This window comes from Xyrauchen texanus, chromosome 16 (genome assembly GCF_025860055.1).
Source record: "Xyrauchen texanus isolate HMW12.3.18 chromosome 16, RBS_HiC_50CHRs, whole genome shotgun sequence".
Lineage (NCBI taxonomy): Eukaryota > Metazoa > Chordata > Actinopteri > Cypriniformes > Catostomidae > Xyrauchen > Xyrauchen texanus.
In genome coordinates, this window is record NC_068291.1 from 43,119,726 (window position 1) to 43,139,350 (window position 19,625).

The 19,625-nt window shown below is 37.4% G+C and overlaps 1 protein-coding gene across 1 annotated transcript in view; it reads left to right on the top strand.

Moving 5' to 3' along the window:
• The window catches only part of LOC127657389 (1-phosphatidylinositol 4,5-bisphosphate phosphodiesterase beta-4), a 47,383-nt gene that overhangs the window by 11,376 nt on the left and 16,382 nt on the right, over nucleotides 1–19,625 (top strand). The window contains exons 12-23 of the mRNA XM_052146151.1: nucleotides 174–267; nucleotides 4,460–4,539; nucleotides 5,491–5,575; nucleotides 5,689–5,779; nucleotides 6,109–6,204; nucleotides 7,307–7,401; nucleotides 8,003–8,147; nucleotides 11,288–11,372; nucleotides 12,089–12,213; nucleotides 16,065–16,116; nucleotides 17,254–17,356; nucleotides 17,826–17,990. Coding sequence (XP_052002111.1) covers nucleotides 174–267; nucleotides 4,460–4,539; nucleotides 5,491–5,575; nucleotides 5,689–5,779; nucleotides 6,109–6,204; nucleotides 7,307–7,401; nucleotides 8,003–8,147; nucleotides 11,288–11,372; nucleotides 12,089–12,213; nucleotides 16,065–16,116; nucleotides 17,254–17,356; nucleotides 17,826–17,990 — 1,216 coding nt within the window. The remainder of the gene's footprint in view (nucleotides 1–173; nucleotides 268–4,459; nucleotides 4,540–5,490; nucleotides 5,576–5,688; nucleotides 5,780–6,108; nucleotides 6,205–7,306; nucleotides 7,402–8,002; nucleotides 8,148–11,287; nucleotides 11,373–12,088; nucleotides 12,214–16,064; nucleotides 16,117–17,253; nucleotides 17,357–17,825; nucleotides 17,991–19,625) is intronic.

The following is a 19,625-nucleotide window of genomic DNA, read 5'->3' on the forward strand; positions in this document are numbered from 1 at the left end:
GAATATATGCTAAAATGTTAAAGACTTTCAATTCTAATGACCAAATGAAGGAGAGATTGAGCAAGAATATTGTATGTGTCAACTCCAGGCTCCCAAAGCTACTAAGCTGCATCTAAAGCATGTTTTTGAATGTGTTTTATGTTTTTAAGCGATGTGGGTTTTTTTCTTGTCAGGTGTGTGGAGTTGGACTGCTGGGATGGAAAAGGTGAAGATCAGGAGCCCATTGTCACTCACGGAAAAGCCATGTGCACCGATGTGCTCTTCAAGGTGAACAGCACTTTAACATCTGTAGAGATTATTCAGTGATTGAGTGTCATTTCGGTATATATTACCGGCAACACTTTATTTTAGGGGCGAGAAATTAGATAGCAATTAATAACTAATAATTGGACTAGTTATGGACTTATAAGGTATTTATTTGGCTTTCGTTTGCTGATTTCTTACCCTTGCTTATTAGCCTCTTTACATTTTTTTTTCCCTAACAATGAACTTAGAGATAAAAAAAAGATAACAATAGCTAGTAAGGTGCAAAGTGCATCCTTTATAGGTTCTCATGACACTGTGTGAATGTGCAGCTTATAAGTATAAAATAAATAACAAAGTCAGAGACTTTAATGCTTAGTGTAAATAGCAAAAAAAGCATCTTCTTATTATATAGATGCTATTTGCACCCCTGATTAAATACTACCATACAGTATAGGGGCATCAACATGTTTATTGTTAAATTAGAGTTCCACAGACACCCTACACCAACCCCTAAGCCTAAATCTGGCCCTAAACTTGATCCTAAACCTGGCCCTAAACCTGACCCTAAACCTAACACCAAACCTAACCCTAAACCTAAACCTAACACTAATCTTACACCAAATCCCTAAACCTACACCAAACCTAACCCTAAATCAAACCCCTAACACTAATCTTACACCAAATCCCTAAACCTAACACCAAACCTAAACCTAAACCTAACATTAATCTTACACCAAATCAATAAACCTACACCAAACCCCTAAACCTAAACCTAACCCTAATCTTACAACAAATCCCTAAACCTAACCCTACACTAAACCCCTAAACCTAACCCTAAACCTAACCCCAAACCTAACCCTACTCCATACCACTAAACCTACACCAAATCCCTAACCCTAAACCTAACCCTACACAAAACCCCTAAACCTAACCCTAATCTTACACCAAACCCCTAAACCTAACACTAATCTTACACCAAATCCCTAAACCTAACACTAATCTTACACCAAACCCCTAAACCTAACACTAATATTACACCAAATCCCTAAACCTAACCCTAATCTTACAACAAATCCCTAAACTTGTAGTCCATTATAACATCTACAAAGACAGCATCCATGCTTTTAATATGGAACTAGGCAAAGCTAGACAGACCTTCTTCTCGAATATTATAAACAGCAACTTAAACAACACACGCACTCTTTTTGCGACTGTAGAGAGACTGACAAACCCCCCAAGCCAGATTCCCAGTGAAATGCTCTCAGACAGCAAGTGCAGTGAGTTTGCTTCTTTCATCTCTGAAAAAATCAATAATATCAGAAAGGTGATCAGCACATCCTTGAGTTGTGCTTGTCTGATTTCAAAGAAATTGATGGCAAAATTTTGGAAGAAACCGTACAGCACCTTAAAACATCAACCTGCGCCCTTGATGCACTTCCCACATCTTTTTTCAAAAGTGTGTTCAACTGTTTAGAAGCAGATCTCCTAGAAGTGATAAACTCCTCACTTCTCTCTGGGAGTTTTCTAAACTCCCTGAAAACTGCAGTTGTCAAGCCCCTCTTGAAAAAGAGCAATCTGGATAAGACCATATTAAGCAACTATAGACCGATCTCAAATCTTCCTTTCATAGGCAAGATCATTGAAAAAGTTGTCTTCAATCAGCTGAACGAATTCTTGAACTTAAATGGATACTTTGACAATTTTCAATCTGGTTTCCGATCGCATCACAGCACAGAGACAGCTCATAAAGATAATAAACGATATTCGCTTAAATACTGATACAGGCAAATTATCAGTACTGGTACTACTCGACCTCAGTGCTGCATTTGACACTGTCGATCACAACATACTTCTTGACAGGCTGGAAAACTGGGTGGGGCTTTCTGGGATGGTCCTAAAATGGTTCAGGTCATACTTAGAAGGGAGAGGTTATTATGTGAGTATAGGAGACCATAAGTCTGAGTGGACGTCCATGACATGCGGAGTTCCTCAAGGCTCAATTCTTGCGCCACTCCTATTCAACCTGTATATGCTCCCAATGAGCCAAATAATGAGAAAGAACCAAATTGCTTACCACAGCTATGCAGACGACACACAGATCTACTTAGCCCTATCACCTAACGATTACAGCCCCATTGACTCCCTGTGCCAATGCATTGATGAAGTTAACAGTTGGATGTGCCAAAACTTTCTTCAGTTAAACAAAGACAAAACTGAAGTCATTGTGTTTGGAAACAAAGATGAAGTTCTCAAGGTGAATGCATACCTTGACGCTAGGGGTCATACAACTAAAAATCAAGTCAGGAATCTTGGTGTGTCTCTAGAGTCAGACCTTAGTTTCAGTAGTCATGTCAAAACAATAACTAAATCAGCATACTATCATCTGAAAAATATTGCAAGAGTTAGATGCTTTGTTTCCAGTCAAGACCTAGAGAAACTTGTGCATGCTTTCATCACCAGCAGGGTGGATTATTGTAATGGACTCCTCACTGGCCTTCCCAAAAAGACCATAAGACAGTTGCAGCTCATACAGAACGCTGCTGCCAGGATTCTGAGCAGAACCAGAAAATATGAACATATCACACCAGTCCTCATGTCTTTACACTGGCTCCCAGTTACATTTAGGATTGATTTTAAAGTATATTACTGGTATATAAATCACTCAATGGGCTAGGACCTCAATATATTGCAGATATGCTCACTGAATATAAACCCAACAGATCACTCAGATCATTAGGATCACATCAGCTAGAAATACCAAGGGTTCACGCTAAGCAAGGTGAGTCTGCTTTTAGCTATTATGCCAGCCGCAGCTGGAACAGCTTCCAGAAGAGATCAGATGTGCTCCTACAGTAGTCACGTTCAAATCCAGACTCAAAACACATCTGTTTAGCTGTGCATTTACTGAATGAGCACTGTGCCACTGTGTGTCCGACTGTTTTACTGGATTTTATTTGATTTTATTTTATTCTAAACTGTTTCAATTATTCTTATTTTTTTTATTCTTATTTTAATTTCTTCTATGTAAAGCACTTTGAATTACCATTGTGTATGAAATGTGCTATATAAATAAACTTGCCTTGCCTTGCCTTGCCTTGCCTAAACCTAACCCTACACTAAACCCCTAAACCTAACCCCAAACCTAAACCTACACCAAACCCCTAAACCTAACCCTAATCTTACAACAAATCCCTAAACCTAACCCTAATCTTACACCAAACCCCTAAACCTAACACTAATCTTACACCAAATCCCTAAACCTAACCCTAAACCTACACCAAACCCCTAAACCTAACCCTAATCTTACACCAAATCCCTAAACCTAACCCTAAACCTACACCAAACCCCTAAACCTAACCCTAATCTTACAACAAATCCCTAAACCTAACCCTACACTAAACCCCTAAACCTAACCCTAATCTTACACCAAACCCCTAAACCTAACCCTAATCTTACAACAAATCCCTAAACCTAACCCTACACTAAACCCCTAAACCTAACCCTAATCTTACACCAAACCCCTAAACCTAACCCTAATCTTACACCAAACCCCTAAACCTAACCCTAATCTTACACCAAATCCCTAAACCTAACCCTAAACCTACACCAAACCCCTAAACCTAACCCTAATCTTACAACAAATCCCTAAACCTAACCCTACACCAAACCCCTAAACCTAACCCTACACTAAACCCCTAAACCTACACCAAACCCCTAAACATAAACCTACACCAAATCTAACCCTAAATCTAACCCTAATCTTACACCAAATCCCTTAACCTAACCCTACACCAAATCCCTAAACCTAACCCTACACCAAACCCCTAAACCTAACCCTAAACCTACACCAAACCCCTAAACCTAACCCTAATCCTAACCCCTAAACCTAATCTTACACCAAACCTAACCCCAAACCTAACCCAAACCTTCCCTGCTTTGTTGAAACACTATATGCATTCTCCATGTATTTTATACTTATATGCTGCACTTTCACACAGAATACTGACTAAGAGACTATAAAGGATGTCAATTGCATCATACTAACTACTGATATGTTTTGTATTTTCTGGGTAACCTTGTGATTAGTAAGTTAATATACAGTAATACATGAGCAGGTATCAGTGCTGTATCAGTAAGTACGGTACATGTTTTCACTGAAAAACAGTAATAAGTGGGAAAAGTATAAAAACAGATTAATTAATGACATGTACAGGATGTCATCCAGGGAATTAAAGAAACCGCATTCGTGACATCAGAGTATCCTGTGATTTTGTCCTTCGAGAACCACTGCACGTGAGTACTGTGTACATCTTTTTTTATTGAGTATTTTTGTCTTGTTTAGAGGAGATCCATCTATTTAGTAGTAATAGTAAAATTAAAATGTTTTTGGTAGAATAATTATGCTTCTTTTTATTACCATAGTTTTAGTTTTCCTGTTTTATTACTATGGTTTTACAGCAAATATCATTTATAAAATACTGGTTACTGTAGTAACACCATGGTTAATGTTTTTAAGGGATGGATACAGGTATTGCGGTCACAAAAACATTTTCAGAAAACTGTTTCTGAAAATAAATGGCCTTTCTGTCCTCTAAGGGGCGCCGTATTCTTCATAATAGATGAATGAAAATGATGCATACAGTGCAAAAAATATTTTTCTTAATTCTTAATTTTACTAATTTATGTAACTATATATATATATATATATATATATATAAAATATAACATTTTATTTGTATTATTAATTTATTATTTTATTAATTTTATATATATTGTATCATTGTGAACAAAAAATAAATAAATAAATACTTTAATATTTTAAAAATATTGTTTTCTTCAGGGAAATAGCATGAATCTACAAATTTAGTGAGGTTGATGCCTAATAAAAAAATTTTTTTTTTTACCTTACACATTTATCTTGCAGATATTGGTCTGTCTGTCTTTCTGTCTGTCTCTCTTTCTGTCTGTCTGTCTTTCTGTCTGTCTGTCTTTCTGTCTGTCTCTCTTTCTGTCTGTCTGTCTGTCTGTCTGTCTGTCTGACTGTCTCTCTTTCTGTCTGTCTGTCTGTCTCTCTTTCTGTCTGTTTGTCTGTCTGTCTTAAAATATCCTTAAAATAAAATGTTCATTCAGGTCCTCTTCAATATCTTAATTTAGATAAATTCAATTTTGTAATAAATGAATAATGATAAACACAACTACATTAAATGTACGCTGTGATTTGACGTGTGTTTGTGTTTCTCTCAGGAAAAATCAGCAGTATAAACTAGCGCGCTACTGTGAGGACATTTTTGGAGATTTGCTCCTCAAACAGCCGTTAGATGATTTCCCGGTGTGTGTGCAGGAGTTAATGTCATTTTAAATGATATCTTTTTTAAATATGCAGTTGTGTTTCAAATGTAATCTTGCTCAAAATAAAGTTCTTCTTTTTTGATTGTGTGTTAGATGGAGGCTGGCAGTCCGCTACCGTCTCCAAACGACCTCAGAGGAAAAATCCTCATCAAGAACAGAAGATTAAAACCTGAAGTGGAAAAAAGTATGCTATTTATTTAAGGATATACTTAATCCTCACATACATTTACAGAACCATGGTAACCATAATTCCTGCTATAGCCATAGTTACTACAGTTACAGCCACTTCAAATATATATTTATAAAATAGCTTAAAAATGCATAAATTCAGATTTCTGAAAGTGTGAAAGAACTGTTTGAATGTGCCGCTTTTTTGTTGTTTTGGGAAATCTGGCAAAAAAAAAAAAAAAAAAAATGGTCCATCCAGTTTTAATGAGGCACACCCCAAATGTTATTTCCTGGCTATGCTGTTCCTGAAAACACGTATTTTTAATTCTTTTTCTAAATCATTAGAGCAGCTGGAACATTTCCGTAAACACATGGAAGCCGGAGAGCCGAGTATCTCCACAAACATGTCAGAAGATGAGAATGAAGAGGAGGCGTCTACCGGTGAGGAAGAGTTCATCCACTGGATGTTAAAATGCAAAGCACATCTTCTCATTTTAATGTATACCTGCACACACACGAGATCATCAGCCAAAGGCGATTAAATATGATGGTACTTTAATTAATTGCTGGTGGCAAGGTATTTTTGCAATCCTTTTAAAATTGGATCCGTGGTTTCCATGCATACTAAAACCTGATAACAGTTTACATACACCAGTCCACATATATTAATAATCAAGGTTCCTTGCAACCAAAAAAGTCCCAACAAAAAAACCTCTTCATATTCGTGTGTATAAGTATAAATGTATAAAAGAAGAAAACATTTCACTTTTGAAATGAATGGTTACGTTCACTTCAAGGTGCAAGGAAAGTATTTTAAAACAATTTCCTTGACCACTTGACATGTATAAAGTCAGTTAATAAATTTTAGCTGACTAAGAAAGTTAATTTCTACAATCTTGGGGGTTCTTGGTATCTCGGTGAGTATTGATGCTGACTACCACCCCAGGAGTAGTGAGTTCGAATTCAGGGCGTGCTGAGTGACTCCAGCCAAGTCTCCTAAGCAACCAAATTGGCCCGGTTGCTAGGGAGGGTAGAGTCACATGGAGTAACCTCCTCGTGGTGGTGATTATTGGTTCTTGCTCTCAATGGGGCGTGTGGTGAGTTGTGAGTGGATCATGGAGAGTAGCATGAGCCTCCACATGCTGTGAGTCTCCGCGGTGTCATGCACAACGAATCACATGATAAGATGCATGGGTTGACGGCAGGGCTGTCATTCGGCACGTTTTGCGGACGACCCACCGGCACACTCGGTTCCCTCAATGGCCAGTCCACCCCTGATCTGCCCCAAAGAGCGTTGGCCCACCGGGAAAATGCCCGGTATGCCAGATTACCAGTCCAGCCCTGGTTGACAGTCTCAGACGCGGAGATTTGTCCTCCGCCACCCGAATTGAGGCGAGTCACTACGCCACCACGAGGCGGATCACAATCTTGACATGTGTTTTAAACTAGACTTTTAAAGTATTCTGACAACCTATTTGTCGATGACCCATATAATTCATTTTTTAAAGGTATGCATCAAATATATTGACTTTTTTCTCTGTAGCGGAGCTGTTAAATGAGGCTCATCCGGAACGTATTCATCCATGTCTTATGGGCGACGAAGAGATTCGTGAGGAAGAGTCGCTCAGACCCAGAAAGGTGCTCTTACATCATTCTTATATAATGACACACTTACTGTAAGCTTTTAAAGTACTATATATTTATAGCCATTGAGTTCACTTTTTTAATGCTACTTTAATGCTTCTGACATTTTTTTTTCTACAAAGTGTCACCCACAACAGTAAATTGAGATGATCAACACTTTAGCATGAATGTCACAGAAGGTTCAAAAGCAACACAAACTTCTCTTGAAGCCTCTTATGTTGGTAAAGGAGTGAAGAAATCTTATATTTAGTATTTCTGGCTGATTTACCCATTATAGTCTTTTTGCATTGATTTGAGTCTGTTAAACTTTCTCGGCCATCTACTGCAGGAATAAACAAAGCCGAGTTTAAAGTCAGTGTTGAAAACTGTGTTATGTTAATGCTGCTTGCTAAGGCAAACTTAGTGTTGGTGAATTTTAAATTCGCTACTGTACCTTTAAGACCCCTGTATGTTAATGCAGTTTAATCTCTTGCGCATGGTGTTGTAAATATTGGGATTTTTTTATGTATTTATCCTAGTGCAATATCTTGTCCGATGGTATTCAAATCACAATCTAATTTAAAATTATTAAATGAAATAGTTTGATTTTTTTTAGGCCAGCGAGACAAACGTCGCTGATGAGCTAGCGTTGATTCAATCGTACACATACGTGGCGGCCACCACCAATATCCACCCGTATCTGTCCAATATCGTCAACTACGCCCAGGCGGTGAAGTTCCTTGGATTTGATGAAGCCGAAGGCAAGTACATTTTTGGCTCACAGTAAAGACATTTTTAATAATAAATAGTATTTAATAATTAATAAAACAATATTTAAGACCAAAACAAAACCTCTATGCAAGTACATAAGCGCATCTTCGCAAATCTGATTTCATGCATGTGAGTGTCTGAACACATAACTTAACGCAAGTACGCATTGTATTTTCAGTGTTTGCCGCAAGGGTCACCAGTGCTGCGAAGTAATGTATTACATGTAATCTGGATTACGTAATCAGATTAAAAAAACAAGCACTTATAATTAAATTAAATTACAGTTTAAAATAATTGTAATCAGATTACAGTTACTTTTAATGGATTACATGATTATATATTAATCAGGCAATGGCAATATATTGTTCACAATTTATTGATCCCTACAATTCTTTTTGTAAATCTTAAAATTTTTTCATTCATAATAAATGTAAAACCATGCCATCTCATGACGAATAATTATACGAGTTACTAAACATTACTGATGTGTAGCGGTGAAGAAATATGGCTACATCATATCCAGTGACCTTCACTAATTATTGAAATGGAAGTCTGGATAAATTTTTTTTATAAATAACTAAAATATGATACAAAATCAGGGCTGGACTGGGAAGAGAAATCGGCCCGGGATTATACATGGCAACTGGCCCAAAACTTGTTGGGGAGGGGGTCCATTCTGCATAACGCAGCGGCTCATTTTAGCTTCTCGCGGCCCATTCGGCATGTTTCGCGGCCGACCCGCTCGGTTCTGACGATGGCCAGTCATGCCCACAGTGCGTCGGCCCACCGGGAAAATGCCCGGTATGCCAGATTACCAGTCCAGCCCTGTACAAAATATGAATAATTCACATAGTCTTTTTTTGTCATTTTTGCCATAAATACCAAGTAAATTTAATTATTAAAAATAATTTGATTTCAATTTGTTCTGTTAAATTTTAAGCAACGTTATGGCAAAACATTATAGATTGTCCTACTCCAGTTAGGTCAAGGTAATCCAAAAGTAATCTGATTAGATTACCAACAAAAAGTATAATCCAATAGATTAGGTTACTGATTGCAATTTTAGGCATGTAATTTGATTAAAATTCTTAAGTAATCTACCCAGAACTGAGGGTCACTATAGCGGGACATTAGCATGAAGTGTCTTTTTCTACAGTGTCTTCCTCTTTGAAGAGAACTTGCTGAGAAAGTGAGTTAAACTATTGCATGTTTATAGCTACCTGAAGAACTAAACATCTGGTTAAATGACACGAACATTTAAGGTAACTCTATGGCCTCCTTGAGTATTGAAGTTTGTTGCCACAACAGTTAAACTGGTCACGCACCGGATGTATCTGGCAGACAACACAGAGCGTATGAAAATTAAAAATGTTTGATTTCATTAAATGTACACACACTGCCTCCATCTTGGCATTATGCAGTACCGCTGCTCCCTATAAGCAGACTAAGCAGTCTGCATAGGGCACCAACTCCCAAGCGTCATATCCTGCCGGAGATAGGAGGCAGGGGCGAGGACCCTACCCCCATACAGGACAGGGCTCGACTGGTGGTGGTGGGGTGGAGGAGGTTGCCATGTTAGTGCACTGAAACAGCTATGTGATAGATTGTGAGCAGATTTATAAAGCAACAGCTTACATGTTATTGGCTAGGAATTACTCCGCTAATGGTGCGATGATGTACAGCTGCTGTTCTTCCCGCTAGAACTACGCTTCGCTTACATTTCTAACAGGTTTTTGAGGAGTGCGCATGTGTGTGAACAGACCAGAAAACAAATGTCATTGGATTGAGCCCAACAACAAGTCAACACAGCGGAAAGAATTCAACATTTCTGGGTGTATAGTGGAAAAAGCACATACACTAACTATACTTTTACATTACATACACCACTGTAAAATATTGACGGTCTTTCACAACTTTTACAAACCTACTAGCATGGCGCTTATATGTTTACATGGCCACATTAATTCATGTTCTCTGGGAGAAACGTAGGCATGTTAAACCGTTTTCCGGTCTGTTCACGCACATGCGCACTCCTCAAAAACCTGTTAGAAATGTAAGCGCAGCGTAGTTCTAACGGGAAGACTAGCAGCTGTACATCATCGCACCATTAGTGGGGTAACTCCTAGCCAATCACATGTAAGCTGTTGCTTTATAAGTCTGCTCACAATCTATCACATAGGTGTTTCAGTGTGCTAACACGGCAACCTCCTCCACCCCACCACCACCTGTTGAGTCCCGTCCTGCACGGGGGTAGGGTCCTCTCCCCTGCCTCCTATCTCCGGCAGGATATGACGGTTCCAAGTACAACATCTTCGGACCGCAAGACAGGGCCTACGCCAAAGAGAGACATTACATTTCTGTTTTACATTCATCAAATAAATGTAATCTTAAATTTCACTCCAGTCTGCGAGTCTTCCTGATAGAAGTGCGCATATGTGTTTGCATGGCCACATAAAGCTGTGTTCTCCTGGAGAAACCTAGGTGTGTTAAACCGCTTTCCTTAAAATGGCGTAATTAAATGGCCATTCTTGTTTGTTTGCATGACGTATCAGAACGCTGCTTTCTGCAAAAAAAATAACCTGGAATAAACCGTTGTCTTAAGTGCATGTAAACGTGCTCAATGTGTTTAGGCATTTTTTCAGAAACAAGTTTTCTGTTGCTAAAAAAAGTCTTTTTTTGTAGATTTGTAGCTTGAATAAAGGCTAGGCTACATTTAGAGATATTGCATAATAAATGTTTCATTATTGAAGAAGTGCATAAACCTTCATATGTAACTTTTGTCTGTACGGTGATTACTGTAAATGCACCGTTTTGGACCGCCACCTCTTTGTGCCTCAGCGATGCGTTCTGTGTGCGATACCAGCATATGCGGCGTGCACTTTTAGTTCGGTATGGTACCATCTTTGCACAAGAATGCATGTTTAAGAATGTACAACAGGATCACTTATTTACAGTATGTTGGTAGAGCATTCATGAATGCATTTTTGTACTTGCGTAGAGTATTTTTCTGGCCTCAGAAAGTTTGCTTTTACTGGCTCAATATTTGATTATAAAATTCTAAAACACAATTCTTCTATTGATGGTGTCAACATAATACTAACTACAAACTACAAACTGTTTTTGTCTACAGAGAAACGTATCCATCACAACATGTCTTCCTTCAATGAATCGGTTGGTTTGGGATATTTAAGGACAAACGCAATTGAATTTGTGAAGTATCCTTCCTTTACATGCTATGCAACGTGTCTGACACACTTATATAACAGTTTAAACAGCTGAAACAGGTACTGCATGTTCAAAGTTATATTTCTATTCTTTATGTGGAACAATTACTTGGTGCACCTTCAACTTTAGCAAAAAACTCTACATGAGCTTTTTTTTTAAAGTTTGTTGCTTTTGGGATTGCAGTATTCTGTGGTGTTCATATATTGTAATTATTATAATGAAAAAGATTGGAAACTTTGAAGAAACAATATATTAATTATCTTTGATTTGTTTAATGTTTGTCTGTTTGTGTTGTTGCATAGTTTCAGTGACTTTACTTTTATTCCAAAAAGTGGAATTTTAATATATATAATAAGTAGGTAAATAGTATGATGTAATTTTATCTTACACAGTCCTGGTGAAATATATAGCCTTTAAGTTGTTGTGGTACAAAAATCGTGACAATGAAGTGTGTGTTGCATGTGAAACAACAAATCCACACATGACTGAGAGCTTGAGACTTTTATAAGAGTGATTCATATCTGTTCTCATCTGAAAGGGTGACTTAAGAAGTCTGTTTGTAGTGAGAAATCCGCAGACTCTACATAGTACGTTTGCCTTCAAGGGTAAAACTGAGTTTAAAGTGTGGAGATCTTATAATAAGTGCCAGAAACTTCAGAAATCCCTGAAACCCTTCCAGTTTTGATTCCTTGAATGAGATGCACAGCTACAACAAACGACAGATGAGTCGCATCTACCCCAAAGGAGGTCGAGTGGACTCCAGTAATTATATGCCACAGATTTTCTGGAACGCCGGCTGCCAGATGGTATCTCTGAACTTCCAGACCCCAGGTAATGCGGACACACACACACACACAGACAGTAACCGTATGCTGCATCAACTTTTGTGTCCATCTGTGCCTCCATTAAGGGTCATCTCATTTACTTCAAGTTATTCAATTTTGCAGATTGTAACCCAAATTTTTATTCTCAGCATTGAATTTTGTAAATTGAAAGAGCAAGTCTAAATCTCATGAAAACATGAGTCATATTTCACCCTAAAATCTTAAGAAAAAAACAAGAGTGTATATTTTGCACAATGAAAATACATCCAAAATTAAAAGTTTTTTTTTTTCTTCATTGCAACATAATTTGCATGATAATTTTACATTTACCCCCATTTCTGTGATGCATTAACTCCTCTTAAGTCGTTTGTCAGATTCACACAGAATTTGGGAACCTGTGTGAAGGACCCTCATGACCAAAAGTTGTTCAAAGAATTTTGATTCATCAAATAGTTTCATAGATATAGGCCAATCGTTTTTTTTTTGTGTGTGGCATGGCCCAAATACATTAATCGACCTATATCTTCTGATCACAAAAGTCCAAACTTTCGAAACTTGGTACACTTTGACAACAGACCATTCTGAGGATGCATGCCAAGTTTCGTCCAGTTCTGCATATAGGGGGCACTATAACCAAAATTGTGTTCTAAACCTGCAACCACCGAGGATGTTGACATTTGGCATGCATCTTCTCTTGGGGCTAGTGCTAACAAATCCTTAAAATATCAGTCATGCAATTATAAAAAAATGGCGACCAACAGCTATTCAGTACCCAACAAATTAAATTGTGAATGTCAGATAGTCAGAAAACCTGGTTTACACATGCAGGGTATCTCCAAGAAGCTATGTACCAAATTTTGTGAGGATCAGCCACAAGATGGCACTATAATATAATTCTAATAAAATATTATTTTTCTTTAAAGTCCTTCTGTGCCTCTGAAGACAAAACAATAAGAATGTATATTTTGCATAAAGAAAATACAGTATAGCCTATTTAGCACAAAGACCACCTACTTTTTCGAACTCCTTAGATCATTTGTCCGATTCACACACAATTTTGGAAATATCAGAGGTACCCTCCTGACCTAAAGTTGTTCAAAGAATTTTGATTCATCAAATAGTTTCAAATGTATAAGCCAATTCCAATAGCCAATAGGGGGCACTATAACCAAAATTGTGTTCTAAACCTGCAACCACCGAGGATGTTGACATTTGGCATGCATCTTCTCTTGGGGCTAGTGCTAACAAATCCTTAAAATATAGTCATGAAATTATAAAAAAATGGCGACCAACAGCTATTCAGTACCCAACAAATTAAATTGTGAATGTCAGATAGTCAGAAAACTTGGTGTACACATGCAGGGTATCTCCAAGAAGCTATGTACCAAATTTTGTTAGACTCGGCAACAAGATGGCGCTATAATAAGCTGATTATAATGAAATACTATTTTTCTTTAAAGTCCTTCTGTGCCCCTGAAGAAAATGATCCAATGGATTTCCATTCACACAACCTCTTTGAATTTTTGTTTTTGAAAATTCCACTTTTTCGAACTTGTACTATGCAGGTTATCAAATATGCAGAAATGTAACATGTATAATTTAGAGACTAATCTAGAGAAGTATTTTGATTCATTAAGTGATTCAGAATTTAATTGTCCCATAATGACTGCGACCATAATTGGACTGTGAATTGGACAGATAAGGCAATATAAATAAAGAAAATATCAAAACTTTTAAGTTCTATGTTGATATCTGTAACCAATACACCTGATCCGAAGCCTCAGTAGGATCTGTTTGATCATATTTGGCAATCTTGGTCATTTCCAAACTGCATGGACCGAAATAATTGCTGCTTGTGACTATACTGTTTTGTAATGGTGATTCTTATTATATTATCATTACTGTAATACATACATTTCTTTAATCTTGACCAACTGTATTATATAATTAGAAAGTTCTAAGACTCAAGCTTCAATATGTGACCATTGTTTTACAATAGACAATTTATGGTGACAATTATTTCTTAATCTTTATCTGGACTACACATTAAAAACACAAAATCAAACCAGGAGTTATGACCAAAAGTCACTACTACAACAACTAGCATGAAGTATAAAAATTTTACACATTTATTTATTTATTTGTAATGTGATTTCATTAATGTTCGTCATGGTGATTAGAATTGGTGGGGGGGGGGGTATATGCATGAAAACAATTTCATAGAGCATAATCTCAATGTTCCTAAAATCAAACATTATTTTCTTTAAAAAATATAGAATTTATGAAATCTGTCTTTTGAATTGGGGGTGAAATATGACTTTGACATGTCAAATGACTCCCTCTTCTGCAGCTGATCTGAATCACTCTGATATTGTGATTTATAACAGTTTTCATACAGCTCAAATGTAGAACAGGAACCTTAGAAGACCTTTGTGTGATTGTGTCTGTACACCTCAAACTCACACACGCGATCAGTCCTTGGTTTGTTCTGTTGTTGTCTGCTGGAGATGATTGGATGTGTCAGTTATGATGTCAGACACTGACAATATTCTGCTTTAAAAAAGAGGCAGAAAGGAAAGATGATGCAGGCAAAAGAGAATGCATTTGTCCCTGTAGCTCAAGTGGTCGACCGCTAGCGATGGCAAAGTCATGGGTTTGATTCCCAGGGAACGAGCAAACTAAATCAGTTTTGAATGTAAGATTGAATATCGATCACTTAAAGGGGCTTAACAGCCTTCAAAATGTACTATGGTGGTACCCTGGTAAAATGATGGTATCAGATGGTAATACCATGATTCAGTTCTATAGAAACATTGGTAGCACTATATTTACACTACTATTCTACATGATTACAACAACTATAGTAATGGTAAATGGTCTGCACTTATATAGCACCTTTTTTAACCTTAACGGTATTCAAAACTGCTTTACACTGTGACTCATTCACCCATTCATACACCAATGGTGGCAGAGCTGCCATGCAAGGCGCTATAGCCTGCCATTCATTTTTTATGGCCATGTCCCAAATTTATTCATCAACCAATTTCTTCTGAATGCAAAAGTCCAAACTTTATGAAACTTGGTATACTTTGACAACAGACCATTCTGAGGATGCATACCAAGTTTCGTCCAGTTCTGCATATAGGGGGCACTATAACCAAAATTGTGTTCTAAACCTGCAACCATCGAGTATGTTGACATTTGGCATGCATCTTCTCTTGGGGCTAGTGCTAACAAATCCTTAAAATATCAATCATGCAGTTATAAAAAAAATGGCAACCAACAGCTATTCAGTACCCAACAAATTAAATTGTCTCATGGCAGAGCTGCCATGCAAGGCACTAGCCTGCCATTGGGAGCAACTTGGGGTTCAATGTCTTGCCCAAGGACACTTCGGCATGTGGAGTCATGTGGGCCGGGATTCGAACCACCAATCCTGCGATTAGTGGCCGACCCGCTCTACCACCTGAGCCACAGCCTGAGTAGTTACCTAATATTATTGAGTGGTGGTGGCGTAGTGGTCTAAAGCACATAACTCTTAATCAGAAGGTTGCTGGTTCAATCCCCACAGCCACCACCATTGTGTCCTTGAGCAAGACACTTAACTCCAGGTTGCGCCGGGGGGATTGTCCCTGTAATAAGTGCACTGTAAGTCACTTTGGATAAAAGCATCTGCCAAATGCATAAATGTAAATGTAATATTACTCATTACTTTCTTGGGTAACTACACTGTAAGTATACTGAAAGTAAAACATACTGTCAAATAAAATGCAACCAAAGATTTATTTCTTTATTCGTAATATTTAGATCATGTTTGTGTTTTGAATCTCTATTGTTTAAATGTCTTTTTTTCTTTAGATTTGGCGATGCAACTTAACCAGGGAAAGTTTGAATACAACGGATCATGTGGGTACGTGAATACAAACATATGAACTTCAGATTATCTATTGAACTTCATGACACTGATTACTGCTTTTTACACACCGTGTGCTCATTTTAATAGCTTCACCGTTGCAGGAAATGAAAAGTCTCATTTCAAATAAAGTAGAGTACATGTGACAGCTAAATAGACAGTTCGAGGCTTCTTATCTATTTATTAATAACTCATGTTTGAGTGCAGGGATTGAAAAAAAGTCATACGCTAAGAAGTGTACTAGTTGCATGTGTTGATTTAGTTACAAAACAAAGCAAGAAACTCTATATTTCATGAACATAAAACATATATATATATATATATATATATATATATATATATAGTATATATATATATATATATATATATATATATTAAACATACTTATTGAAAACCTCCTTGAATATCCAGTGGACTAAAACACAATTAAAATGCTAAAGTCACACTTTAAAACATATTAATGTTATTGCTTTCTAAAAAATGCTAATGCACTGACATTCAGACATTTTTAAATGTGACATAAGTATCAAAATACTTTTTTAAGGGGGTCACTGCAGAAGACATGATGGGAGTGGTGGTGGTGTAGTGGTCTAAGCACATAACTGGTAATCTGGTAATCAGAAGGTCGCTGGTTCGAGCCCCACAGCCACCACCATTGTGTCCTTGAGCAAGTCACTTAACTCCAGGTTGCTCCGGGGGGGATTGTCCCTGTAATAAGGACTCTGTAAGTCGCTTTGCATAAAAGCGTCTGCCAAATGCATAAATATAAATATAAATATATGATGCTGTAGAAATCATTCATTGTCCCACTGTCTTTCACATTTTTTCTGCATTTATTTTTTAACACTGTAGCAGTTGTCAGTGTTAATTTGCTCTCATCAAGAACTGATGATATGTGATTCACAGCGAGTCACACCTCGACAATGTGAAAACTCTGAACGTATTAATCAACACATTAATCACGGCAGAGACGCACAATATCCATTAGCATTATGTTTAGTGGTGTAAATTGAATATGGGACATGAGGGACTTAATGGATCATTGCTTTAAGGGGACTGCTGATAGCAGCTCTTATAATGAATGGTACTGGATATCTGCCAGCTTGCCTTGACTGTTTGGTGTCATTTGGTCAGGTATCTACTGAAGCCAGATTTTATGCGACGACCGGATCGGATGTTCGATCCGTTCTCGGAGACACCAGTGGATGGAGTGATAGCTGCCACCTGCAGTGTTCAGGTGTGTCCACATGGGGCACTGTGGTCTAGTGGTTTAAGATGTGAACTGGTAATTATAGTCTCTTAAAGGGATAGTTCACCCCAAAATCAAATTCTGCCATCATTCTCTTATCGAGTGGTGGTGTAGTGGGCTAAAGCACATAACTGGTAATCAGAAGGTTGCTGGTTCGACCCCCACAGCCACCACCATTGTGTCCTTGAGTAAGGCACTTAACTCCAGGTTGCTCCGGGGGGATTGTCCCTGTAATAAGTGCACTGTAAGTTGCTTTGGATAAAAGCATCTACCAAATGACAGTTTTGTGTGAACTATTACTTTAAGTGGACACAAAGGAAACCCAGTGAAAATAATCTTTTTTAACAGACAAAAAGTAGATAAACTCTGGATAAATGCATCTACTAAATGATTGCTTAATCTCCATTAGTTCATGATAGTAAATGCTCTCAAAGTGACTCAAATGTTTTTTGATCAGGTGATGTCAGGTCAGTTTTTGTCTGATAAAAAGATCGGTACATATGTCGAAGTGGACATGTACGGCCTGCCCACGGACACGATTCGTAAAGAGTTTCGCACGAGAATGGTGATGAACAATGGACTGAATCCGGTGTACAATGGAGAACCATTTGTCTTCAGAAAGGTAACCTCTGTAAAGGCTGTGCCAACATGTTTTTATGCAGGTAATGTGTTACTATAGCGCTGAGGTTTTGATTCTAAATGCTCTTATTGTTTTTTTTTTAGCTCAGAATATCAATGGCATTATATCATTATCCAGAATGTATAAGACATGAACTTGTATGGTGAATGATAATTACAGTATATGTAAATTAGGTAAATGGGGTAGTTACTATAGAGATCACCTTTATGAAAACCTAGTATAATTAGGTTTTATAATTAGGCAGTATAATTATCCATACTGCCTTTATAGCAAGATCTGAATGTAAAGTCTATTTAAAAAGCTGAAGGAAATGTATAACTATGAAAAAAACATTTTGGAGAGATGCAGATAAAGGAGAGATTCTGTCATTTGGCACGCCAAACCCATATGCTTCATTTTCTTTTTCAGTGGCTCACAAAAGAAGAGCTTTTATAGAAGTACTGAAAGCTTTTCTGTAAAGGGATTAATGGAAAGGAGGAGGCGAGAACCGGCTTGATGATATAAATAATAGTTTAATATAAAACTGAATCAAAAAGACAAACACTCACACAGGTGTCGGACAGATGCCCATAAATCTCTCTCTCTCTGTCGTACTGCCGTCTTCGGTCGGCCTTTATCTCTCTCGAGGGCTAATTAGCCTAATTAGGGGCTGGGTGTGTGGAATCACGACCCGGCCCCGCCCTCAACCCTGCCACACTTTCCAACTTTCCAATGCATGTTGGCATTATTAACAAAACTGTAGAAGTGCTTTGAAATTTGCAGACAAATCGGAAAAATCAGAAGTGTTCCGTTTTGATAATTTATAGAAAGATATTTCACTGTACATGTTATTGCAATCAGTAAAACTGTGAAACTAGCCATGTGTCATATGTTGTTGGAAAGCTCTCAAAGAGTAGAAAACAACCAGCCTATTTTTTTTCTCACAGATAAAAAAAAAATTAGCAAGTAACAGCCAAGTATATGTCTTTGACAATTATGTTGGTGTTGCTTAAATGCCGCATTTTCACATGAAACTTCACAAAAATTAATCTGAACAAAATATCACATAGCATTATTTAGAGCATGTGATTATCTTTCAAACGAGCCCTCACACAAGGTAATCGGATGCATAGATCATCAGATAACTGGCCATGAGGAGATGGCGCCAAGTACACGACACAGACTCAATGATGAGACAAATGACACAGAATGAAACTCATTCTGTGAAATCTCATTACTAAAATCATGTCTGCATGCTATGCAAAACTTTAGTCATTGTTGTGTTTGCATGTGTAATTAGTTCTTATAATGTTTTATTTGTTTGGAGAGGATTTAGGACACTTGGAGACGTTTTTGAACACTATGATAAATAATATTTGTGATGCTATAACGTTTGATTTTTCGTAGCTTTTTCGTATCAACACACATTTTTTTCTCAGATAAAGTTGACATGATTGGAAAAAGCAGTTTTTGGAGCCGCCTTGAGATATACAATTTCAAATAAAATACTACATTTTTTTTTTTTTTTTTGCTTTTTCAGAAGTTTCTTAGGCCGACAGTCTCAGAATGTATTATAATCTATATCGTTAGGAAAATGGGAAAGTTTTCTTTACAATGATACTAAACACTTGACCCTTT